General features: G+C 46.7%; 1 protein-coding gene across 1 annotated transcript in view; it reads left to right on the top strand.

The window, feature by feature from the left end:
* ARPC4 (actin related protein 2/3 complex subunit 4) overlaps positions 1–9,578 on the top strand; it is an 11,077-nt gene extending 1,499 nt beyond the window's left edge. The window contains exons 2-4 of the mRNA XM_012802520.1: positions 3,068–3,163; positions 4,866–5,036; positions 8,666–9,578. Coding sequence (XP_012657974.1) covers positions 3,104–3,163; positions 4,866–5,036; positions 8,666–8,671 — 237 coding nt within the window. The 5' untranslated portion in view covers positions 3,068–3,103 and the 3' untranslated portion in view covers positions 8,672–9,578. The remainder of the gene's footprint in view (positions 1–3,067; positions 3,164–4,865; positions 5,037–8,665) is intronic.
* The last annotated feature ends 1,250 nt before the right edge of the window (positions 9,579–10,828 follow it).

The following is a 10,828-nucleotide window of genomic DNA, read 5'->3' as shown; positions in this document are numbered from 1 at the left end:
GCCACCTTAGGCGTACGTGGCTGGTGCCTTAGCCGGTTGAGCTATAGGCGCCGAGCCTAATAAATTTCTTTAAATTGATTTTATTTAAATTTGTTTAGAAAGAAACCCTTTTGGGCGGCGCTTGTGGCTCAAAAGGGTCCGGCAATGGCCCCATATGCCAGAGGTGACGGGTTCAAACCCAGCCCTGGCCAAAAAAAAAACCTTTTTTGCCATAAATGGGAAAACGGTGTCACCACAATAGAAGACAATCTGAAAATGAACACAATAAACACAAAACAGTGTTATTAAATTTAGACTGCAGAGGCTCAGTGCCCAGAGCTCAGTGGTTAGGATGCCAGCCACATGCACCCAGGTGTTGGATTCGAACCCGGCCTGGGCCTGCTAAACAACAATGACAACTGCAGCCAAAAAACAGCTGGGCATTGTGGCAGGTACCACACAGCTACTTTGGAGGCTGAGGCAAGAGAATCACTTAAGTCCAAGAGTTTGAGGTTGCTATGAGCTGTGACACCACAGCACTCTACCATCGGTGGCATAGACTCTGTCTCAAAAAAAAAAAAAAATTTTTTTTTTTTCAGACTGCATACTGTTGCCTATAGAAAACTCGAACCACTGGGCTTGCTCTCTTTGGAAGATTAACAAGTGTTGGGAGGTCACTTGGGCAAACTAGCATCCAGCTACAGAATTCTTCATCTAGAAATATTAAAAGTGAGCTTCTTGGACATTGCAGCTTTTTTTAGATTTTGCTTATACATAATTCATTCTTGGCAGGTAATTAAGCTAAAGAAGCCTGGGAATAAAGTTGGAAAGAAAGGTTAATAAAGTTCTTTGCCTAAAATTAAAAAAAAAAAAAAAGAAAGAAATATTGGAAGTGGTTGGGCACGGTGGCTCATACTTATAATCCTAGCACTGTGAGAAGCCGAGGTGGGTAGATTGCCTGAGCTCAGGAGTTCAAGACCAGCCTGAGCAAGAGTAGTCCCGTCTTTACTAAAAATAGAAAAATTAGGCTCAGCACCTGTGGCTCAAGCGGCTAAGGTGCCAGCCACGTACACCCAAGGTGGCGGGTTTGAATCCAGTCTGGGCCCACCAAACAACAATGACGGCTGCAGCCAAAAAATAGCTGGGTGTTGTGGCAGGCGCTTGTATCCCAGTTACCAGGGAGGCGGAGGCAGGAGAATGGCTTGAACTCAGGAGTTGGAGGTTGCTATGAGCTATGATGTCAAGGCACTCTACCTAGGGTGACAGCTTGAGGCTCTGTCTCAAAAAAATAAAGAAAGAAAAATTAGCTAGGCATGGTGGTGGGTGCCTATAGTACTAGCTACTCAAGAGTTAAAGCAGGAAGATTGCTTGAACCCAGGCATTTGAATTTTCTGTGAGCTAGGCTGATGCCATAGCACTCTAGCCTGGGCAACAGAATGAGACTTTTTTTTTTTTTTTTTTGAGACAGGGTATCACTATGTTGCCCTTGATAGAGTGCCATGACGTCACAGCTCTCAGCAACCTGAAACTCTTGTGCTTAAGCAATTCTCTTGCCTTAGCCTCTTAAGTAGCTGGGACTACAGACCCCTGCCACAATGCCCAGCTACTTTTTGGTTGTAGTTGTCATTATTGCTTGGCGGACCCAGGCTGGGTTTGAACCCACCAGCTCCACTGTATGGCTGTCAGTCTAGCCGCTGAGCTACAGGCACCAAGCCATGTTTGTTTGTTTTTTGGAGATAGAGTTTTACATTGTCGCCCTTGGTAGAGTGTTGTGGCATCATAGTTCACAGCAACCTCCAAGTCTTGGGCTCAAGCAGTTCTCTCACCTCAGCTTCCCAAGTAGCTAGGACTATCATGCCTGCCACAACGCCTGGCTATTATTAGAGATGAGGTCTTGCTCTTGTTTAGGCTGGTCCCGAACCTGTGAGTTTAGGCAATCCACCTGCCTTGGCCTCCCAGCCTCCTAGGATTACAGGCGTGAGCCACCACACCCAGCCAGAATGAGACTCTTTATCTTAAATTAAAAAAAGAAAAGAAAAATTGAAAGAGAATTCAGAAGGGAGAAATTTTGGGGATCATTTGATATTCAGTGTTACTAAAGCGCAGACCACCTAAGGTTATCTCTGATAACTCCAGGTGGTACTTGCCACACACTTTGGGAGATACAGCACTAATGAAATGAGAAGGGGAATAGCCCAGAACATTTGTTTGTTTGATGGTTTGTTTTTTAGACAGATTCTCAAGCTGTCACCCTGGGTAGAGTGCTGTGGCATCACGGGTTACAGCAACGTTGAACTTCCTGGCTGAAGTGATTCTCTTTCCTCAACCTCCCAAGTACCTGGGACTATAGGTGCCCGCCACAATACCCAGCCATTTTTTGCCCGCAGTTGCTGTTATTTGGCAGGCCCCAGGCTGGATCTGAACCCACCAGCTCTGGTGTATGGGGCTGGCGCCCAGCTGCTGAGCTACAGGCAGCCCTTTTTTTGTTTTTTTTTTCAAGAGACAACACCTCACTCTCAGGCTAGCATACAGTGGCAAGATCATAGCTCACTGTAGCTTCTGACTTCTGAGCTCAAGTGATCCTTCTACCTTAGTCTCCCAGTTAGCTGGGACTGCAGGCACATACCACCATGCCCAGCCAATTCGTCTTATTTTTTTTTTAAATGGGTCTCACTATATTGCCCAGGCTGGCCTCAAGCAATCCTGCTTCAGCCTCCCAAAGTGTTAGGATTATAGACATGAACCACTGTGCGTGGGCAACAAGTATAGTTATGCAGGAGAGGCAGCTTTTAGTTTAGGTGTAATTTCTAAAAGAGCTAGTAAAAAACTGGTTTGTCAGAATTACCCCTCTGGAATGGTTAAAGACAAGATCACAATAATGCCTCATAAAGTTAGAGAGGTTCTAAGGTAGACCCTTTCAGTTGGCAACTAATTGCCCTACAAAGTTCAGGCCATGATTGCTCCTACTACCAAACCTCATTGCTACCAGCAAGCCTAGGGGAAATTGAGGTCAGAAGACCATGCTACAGGGTATCTTTGTCTTAGGTGTTAGCTTTAGAGCAACATGTTTCTCCTTTGCTCTCTCTAGGCTGATGAGATTGAGAAGATTTTATGCCACAAGTTTATGCGCTTCATGATGATGCGAGCAGAGAACTTCTTTATCCTTCGAAGGAAACCAGTGGAGGTGAGACCTTGTGATTCGTGTGTTCATAATACCCAGGATCCTATCACAGTGTGGCTTAGGATTGTTTCTGCATCCAGGATTGCTGCTCCTCCACCTATAGAGTGCACCCTGCTCAAGTTGAGGGAGAGTTGGCCTGTATCTCAGCTGGAATGGGAACAAAGAGGGTTAGAAGCTTAAGAGAAGTTGGCTCTACCATAACCATAGAAAAGGCAAAGAAAGAAGCTAAGACACATTGCTCATCGTCCCAGAGCTTACTGTCTAATAGCAGAAAGAACGTAGTGAATTAAATCTAAGCTTTGCTGCCAATCAAATGAGTCTCTCAAAGCCACAGTTAACTTTGGGTCAGTTGTTGCCTGACTTTGGACTTGAATCCACTCGACAAATTCCTTGCCAGGTAAACTTAAAACATCCCCTGTGACTGAGCAACTACCACACAGAGCAGCATGCGCCATTGTCACACACATCTGATGTATCGGCCAAGTTCTCATCCTGAGCCAGATTCTCTCTCCTGGTCCTATATCTAACATCTGAGGCCACCCAAAATAAATAAAATTGCTCTTTTGCTAACCCTCCAGTAGTAAAAGACCTTAATCCCACCCTTCTCCCACATCATCTCTTCTCTGGACTGTTCCTTGTCATTTGATTACATTCTTTGTTTTTGAAACATGGTCTGACTCTCTTGCCCAGGCTAGAGTATAGTGCTGTCATCATCGCTTACAGTAACCTCAAACTCTTGGGCTCAATCAATCCTGCCTCAGCCTCCCAAGTAACTGGGACTCCAGGAGTACACCATAATATATAGTTAATTTTTCTGGGTTTTTTTTTTTTTTGTAAAGATGATGTCTTACTCTTGCTCAGGCTAGTCTTAAACTCCTGACCTCAAGTGATCCTCCTTCCTTGCCCTCCCAATGTGCTAGAAATACAGGCCTGAGTTACTGTCCCTGGCCTAGATTATGTTTTCTTTCTTTTCTTTTCTTTTTTTTTTTTTTGGTAGTTTTTGGCCGGGCCTGGGTTTGAACCCACCACCTCCGGCATATGGGGCCGGTGCCCTACTCCTTTGAGCCACAGGCGCCGCCCAATTATGTTTTCTTTTTTTGAGACAGAGTCTTTTTGCCCTGGGTGCCACGATATCATCCTAGTTCACAGCAATCTTGGAGTCCTGAGCTCAAGAGAACCTCTTGCCTCAGTCTCTAAGCAGCTGGGACTACAGGCACCTGCCACCATGCCCATCTAGTTTGTAGTAGAGATGGGGTTATCACTCTTGCTCAGGTTGATCCTGAACTCCTGAGCTCATGCCTTCCATCTGCCTTGGCCTCCCAGAACCTCCACTGGGAGGCTTGAACCACTATGCCAGGCCTATCCTAGGTTCTTCTGTAACAAAATTTCAAGTTCCTTCATTCTCCTTTGACTCATTCTGAATGCAGAACTGTTTGTGCTCTAGATGGTCTTCTAGAAATGTCTGGTACGCAGAAGTCTTGCAGCTGGGTTCAGTTGCTTGGATCTAACCTAGACACCTTCCACCTTACACACCCCACCCTTATACTAAGGGCTGCTGACTGGAAGGGCACGTAGCTTGAGAAGATCACGGCCTGGTGGAAGCAGGTGGATGAATGAAGATGAGGACTTGGTCGGCTATGTATCCCTAGAGCATTATTGTCTGCTGTTTCATCTCTTCCTCCTCCCGTCTGTCTTTCTTCCCTAGGGCTATGACATTAGTTTTCTGATCACCAACTTCCACACAGAGCAAATGTACAAACACAAGTTGGTAGACTTCGTGATTCACTTCATGGAGGAGATTGACAAGGAAATCAGTGAGATGAAGCTGTCAGTCAATGCCCGTGCACGCATCGTGGCTGAGGAGTTCCTCAAGAACGTGAGTAGGGCCCTTCCTGTTTCCTTTCAGAGCCATGGGTCTTATTGAGAACTTAGTGCTGAGGTAGGAAGGTGGTACCGACAGTATGTTTGTTTCCTGAGGAGTCTAGGAAACAAACACAAACACTGCAAGTCAGCGAGGCAGGTACTTTGGAGCTGGAAGACCTGAGGTTCACCTCTGGAGAGCTACAGGGCATTGTCCACATCTGCATGTATGGGACACCTTGTCTTGCATAAGAACTCAGATGTCCATTTCTACATCTAAAATGTTAGAGCCCTTACATATATTTAGTTCAAACCTCCAATGAGGCAAGTAGAGTCCATATGTGAATTTTCTGGAGTCCAGGACAGTTAATCATGGTGTAATTCCATTTCTCAAACAGACTTCAGTGTCTGTTTTTCAGTCTTAAAGTTGTGATTCCTTTAACCTGTTTTCCATTCCTTTCCTGGTTTAAGTCCTCTAGATTCCTCTTAAATTGTGCCTTTCTAACCCAAAAAGATTATAGTCCTCTGAAGAGGAGGAATTGTTTACATTGATGAACTGATGACATAGTTGTTCTTGTTTAGATATTCAGGACATGCCTTCTTTTTTTCCCCCTTCTTCCAAACAATCTTGGGTTTGTTGATATGTTCCAACCAGAGTTGACTGATCCCCAGATGGTGTTTATTCATACTAGTGCGTGCAAACCCAGCCCAGAGGAGCTCATATTCCTAAAAATGGAAATGATACCCACTTCCTCTGTTTCATTATACTGGGGGTGGCCAGTTTACACAGCTGTACTGTGAGCACAGAGCAGCATGGTTGGTCAGCTCATGCAGGCTGTGGTGTTACTCTACAGTTGAAATCCTGGCTCTCCTGCTTCCTAAGCTATGTCACTGAACCTCTCAACTAAGTCTTGCTTTCTTCAGCTGTAAAATGAGTACCTACTAATTAATATTTATTTTTTAGAGTGGTTGAGTTTTACCTAAGCTCATGTGTGTAAAATGTAGCCCCTGGTACATAATAAGCTTTCCATGTACAATAGCACTAAAATTTTGAGGCCAAGGTACAAAGAAGCCTCTATTGGGAATTTTTGTTTGTTTGTTTTGAGACCGTCTCCCTTTGTTGCTCTGGGTAGAGTGCCATCATGGCATCATGGCTTACAGCAACCTCAAACTCTTACACACTCTCGGGCTTGCGCAATCCTCTTGCTTCAGCCTCCCACATAGTTGGGACTACAGGCACGTACCACTACACCCGGCTAGTTTTTCTATTTTTCAGTAGAGACCAGGTCTCACTCTTGTTCAGGCTGGTCTCAAACACCTGAGCTCAAGCAGTCTGGTCTCTGGCCTCCCAGAGTGTTACCACCGCACCTGTTTTATCCAATCTTTTTTCCTCTCTGCTGCACATTGGAAGAATTATCTTGGGCCATAAATTAATACACAAACACTGACAAAAACAGATGTGCAAAAAAAGGTCTATGCATAATTTTCATGATATCAGATAAGCAAAACAGTCCTCATTTAATCCATGTGCAGCCTGTAGTCTGCAGCTTGGCCACCCCTGCTAGATTGAACTGAGAAGGAAAATAGCTCTCATCCAGCTCAGTACCTGTGGCTCAAGCGGCTAAGGCGCCAGCCACATACACCTGAGCTGGTGGGTTCAAATCCAGCCCGGGCCCGCCAAACAACAATGACAGCTGCAACCAAAAAAATAGCTGGGTAGTGTAGTAGGTGCCTGTAGTTCCAGCTGCTTGGGAGGCAGAGGCAGGAGAATTGCTTAAGCCCAGAGGTTGAAGGTTGCTGTAAGCTGTGATGCCACAGCACTCTACCCAGGACAACAGCTTGAGGCTCTGTCTCAAAAAAAAAAAAAAAAAGGAAAGGAAGAAAATAGCTCTCATCCCAGTTTAATATTTGGCTTACTCATTCAACAATCCCTCACTTATTTATGACCATTTTTATATTTTTAGAGCTATACACCTAGAAAACCATGTTCACATGACCCATTAAATACTTTTAAAAAATCTTTGAGTCAGGTATTCTCACCATTTTATAGATGATTAAACTGGTGCTGTGGTAGGGAAGTCACTTGCCTGAGGTTCCTCAGCCAGGAAATGGAGGAACCAGAATGTGGAGCTGGGTTTTCCAAGTCAAAAATCTAAAATAGTATAACCTCCAGCAGGGATCATAAACTCAGGTGCATGCATAGGTTGGGCAGGTAGTGGGTGGGGCAAGGACCTGCTGGCATAGGCTTCATCTAAAGATTACTACAGCCTGTTGTGGCTTCATCTTCCAACTTTTCAAGAGAATCCCCAAATCTGGATTTGTATGTGTTATTTTCCATGTTTTCAAGATAGGCAGTGAGTTCATTAATTTTTTTTTCTCACTTTATCACTCTCAGTAGAGTGCTGTGGCATCACAACAACCTCCAACTCCTGGGCTTAGGCGATTCTCTTGCCTCAGCTTCCCGAGTAGCTGGGACTACAGGTGCCCGCCACAACACCTGGCTATTTTTTATTACAGTTTATCTGGGGCTGGGTTTGAACCCACCACCCTCGTTATATGGGGCCGGCGCCCTACTCACTGAGCCATAGGCACTGCCCAACCTCAAACTCTTGGGCTCAAGCATTCTCTTGCCTCAGCCTCCCAGAGACTACAGGCACCCATCACAAGGCCCAACTATTTTTAGAAATGAGGTCTTGCTCTTGCTCAGGCTGGTCTCGAATCTGTGAGCTCAGGCAATCCACCTGCCTCAGCACCCACAGAGTGCTAGGATTATAGGCATGAGCCACCATGCCTAGCCTTTGTTAATTTTTTTTTGGATACTGCATGGGGCAAATGGTGGTTGTCTTCAGGCTGGATTCAGTCATAGACTATTGGTTTACAACCTTCTGTTCTAGATGCCATGGGTGATACTTGAGGGCAGAAAACATTTTAAGGGCCTGTCCTGGCTTGGCACCTATGGCTCAAGTGGCTAAGGTGCCAGCCATGTACACCCAAGGTGGCAGATTCACATCCAGCCCAGGCCCGCCAAACAACAATGACGGCTGCAACCAAAAAATAGCCGGGCATTGTGGCAGGCGCCTGTGGTCCCAACTACTCAGGAGGCTAAGGCAGGAGACTCACTTGAGCTCAGGAGTTGGAGGTTGCTGTGAGCTGTGATGCCACGGCACTCTACCCAGGGGGACAGCTTAAAGCTCTGTCTCAAAAAAAAAAAAAAAGGCCTGTCCTGGTTGGATCACCCAAAATTTGACACAAAGTACCAGATTCTAGGTTCTTTTCCCCTTAGCCTTCTGAGTCCCTAAGCCGCTTGCATGGGAGACCCCATGTCTAAAGAAAGCAACCTCAGTTTACCAAGCAATACACTGGCAGGGCTTTATAGCAGTCTCCATGACATGGCCTGGGGAGCTGTGTAGAAGCTCTCATCTCTGTTATACTTTTTCTGCCTTAACTAGTGCTAGGTTTGTGGATAGTACCCACACGCTACTTCTGAACACTGACTGAGTATGACCACAGGGTGTCCTGGGATCCAGCTCTCCCTCTCCGAGATCTGAACACAGTAACAGCTCTCAGATCAGCCTACTTCCCCATAGTAGGCCCACTAGGATACAATAATAATCACCATGTTCTCCCTCTTGGTTCTTTTGACAGTTTTAAACCATCTGGCTGGATCTTGTGGCCTTCCCCCCCTACTCCCCTGTATCCGTGAAGGCGTCCTGGAGTCACTCCCCCGAGGAGCAGCAGCAGCAGCAGTGGGGGCAGCGCCGGGGAGCTGGGTCTGGGTCGGGTGGGCATTGGATGTGGGAGGGGGGGTGGTGTGCTTGCTAGCTGTGCAAGAAATCAGCAGTGGACCTGCCCCAAGGCCACACGTGCCTGGTCAGGCTGGCGCTGGCTTCTGATGTTCAGTCCCCTGGGCTGGGACAGATTTTTTTAATGTCTTGAAACTTAACTCTGCTTGTAGGAGACTTTAACCTTTTTGTCTTTTTTTTTTTTTTTTTTTTAAAAACAACCTCCACCTCCAGTGGCTCTGACTGGTCCCAGTGATTATACCTTATTGGTCGCTGTGGGTCTGGGCGGGCCTGGAGCCAGAAGGCGACTACCTTACCTCCCCCATGCCACCCTAGGTGGGGGGTTCGGACTCCAGCTCCTCTCCTTTATCCTTTTATTCCCAGGCCTCCTTGGGCCCAGTCTAACTGTGGGGACCCTCTGCCAGCTTCCTGAGTTTTGCCTGAAGATGGCCATCCAGCAACGGTTGAGGCCAGGGCTGAATTGATGACCTCCAGCCATGGCTAGGGGTGGGAACTCAAAAGCCAGGCAACCTCTGGTTATAGTGGCCATTTACAGCCCTCCCAGCTTAGAGGGCCCACTGTTTGGCCTTGTCTGTCAGTGTGGTTCCTGCACTACAGGTGGAGAGGTCAGTCCTCCTCCAGAGCCTCCTGGCCAGTCCCTCCTCCTGCCTGCTCTGGCTCCTCTGCTCCCATGCTCGCTGTTCCTTTTCTGATTCTGGTGGATCCTCCTCCCCTAATTAAAATCTTTTCTTGTCCCTTTGAGGCTGCATGAGGTCTGTGCTCTGTTATGTGGAAGGAGGGGAAGTGGGGCTCTTTCCCCTGAGACCATGTGGCTGGTAGGTAGGCCTGAAGCTCCTCACCAGATGGGGTCTCTTGGTAGGTCCTCCCTTTATTCCTGCCTAGGGCCTTAACCCAAAGATCTTTCATTGCAGTCCAGGCACCATCCTGTCTGAAACTTCTCTCTCTGCCTGTATAGTTTGGTGCTTTTCATATAATCTCATTTGGGCTAAAAGGTAACTTCAGAGAAAAATGATACCATTTCATGGATAAGGAAACAGCTTCCAAGTAGGAGATGGAACAGTTTGCTTCAGATCTCACCAGTGAGCAAAAAGACCTCTACCTGTGCTAAAGTAAACACAAGCCATATGTACTATTTAAAATGTATAATTAAACTTCAGAGTTTTGTTCCTATTGGTTACATTTCAAGTGCTCAAAGGCTATTAGTAACTAGTACGTATCATATGACGGCATGTAAACATTTCCATCATTGCAGAAAGTCCTATTGGATAGCGATAGACCTTAGTGACACCTTAAAGGACAAAGAAAAAGCAAAAATCTTTGTGTTTGGGTTTTGACCCTTGTTGCTGAATTTTGGCAAGTTGTTGATATTCTCTGCCTCGGTTTCTTTTTTTTTTTTTTTATAGACAGAGTCTCACTGTATCAACCTTGGTAGAGTGCTCTGGCATCACAGCTTACAGCAACCTCCAACTCCTGGGCTTAGGCGATTCTCTTGCGTCAGCCTCCCGAGTAGCTGGGACTACAGGTGCCCGCCACAACACATGGCTATTTTTTTCTTGCAGTTTGCCAGGGCCAGGTTCGAACCCGTCACCCTTGGTATATGGGGCCGGTGCCCTACCCATTGAGCCATAGGCCCCGCCCACTGCCTGAGTTTCTAAATTGTAAAATGGAGATATGGAACAGTCTGTTACAGTCCTTGCCATACAGACACTGAATGAACAATAGCTGTTCATTATCAAGCTGCACAATAGATAACTTCCAATGTTTAGGCCTGGGGGATGTTACCCTGCCTTGAAGGGACTTGGGTGTCCAGTAAAAGATATGTAGAAAACCCTACACTGGCGGCAGCGGCACGTCGGGGTAGCTAGATTCCCCAACAACGACCTCGGGCCTTTCCCCTCCCTGTTAGATCTCCTCCCCAGCTCCGCCACGCCCTCCCACAGCCGTGGGGCCAGGCCAGCCCAAGAGTGCAGCCCCGGCAGGCGGGCAGGAGAGGGGCGGAGGAGGC

Source organism: Otolemur garnettii, unplaced genomic scaffold, assembly GCF_000181295.1.
Source record: "Otolemur garnettii isolate 467f Iridium unplaced genomic scaffold, OtoGar3 scaffold00015, whole genome shotgun sequence".
Lineage (NCBI taxonomy): Eukaryota > Metazoa > Chordata > Mammalia > Primates > Galagidae > Otolemur > Otolemur garnettii.
Note: the sequence above shows the minus strand (reverse complement) of the source record. Positions and strands in the feature narration are given on the sequence as shown.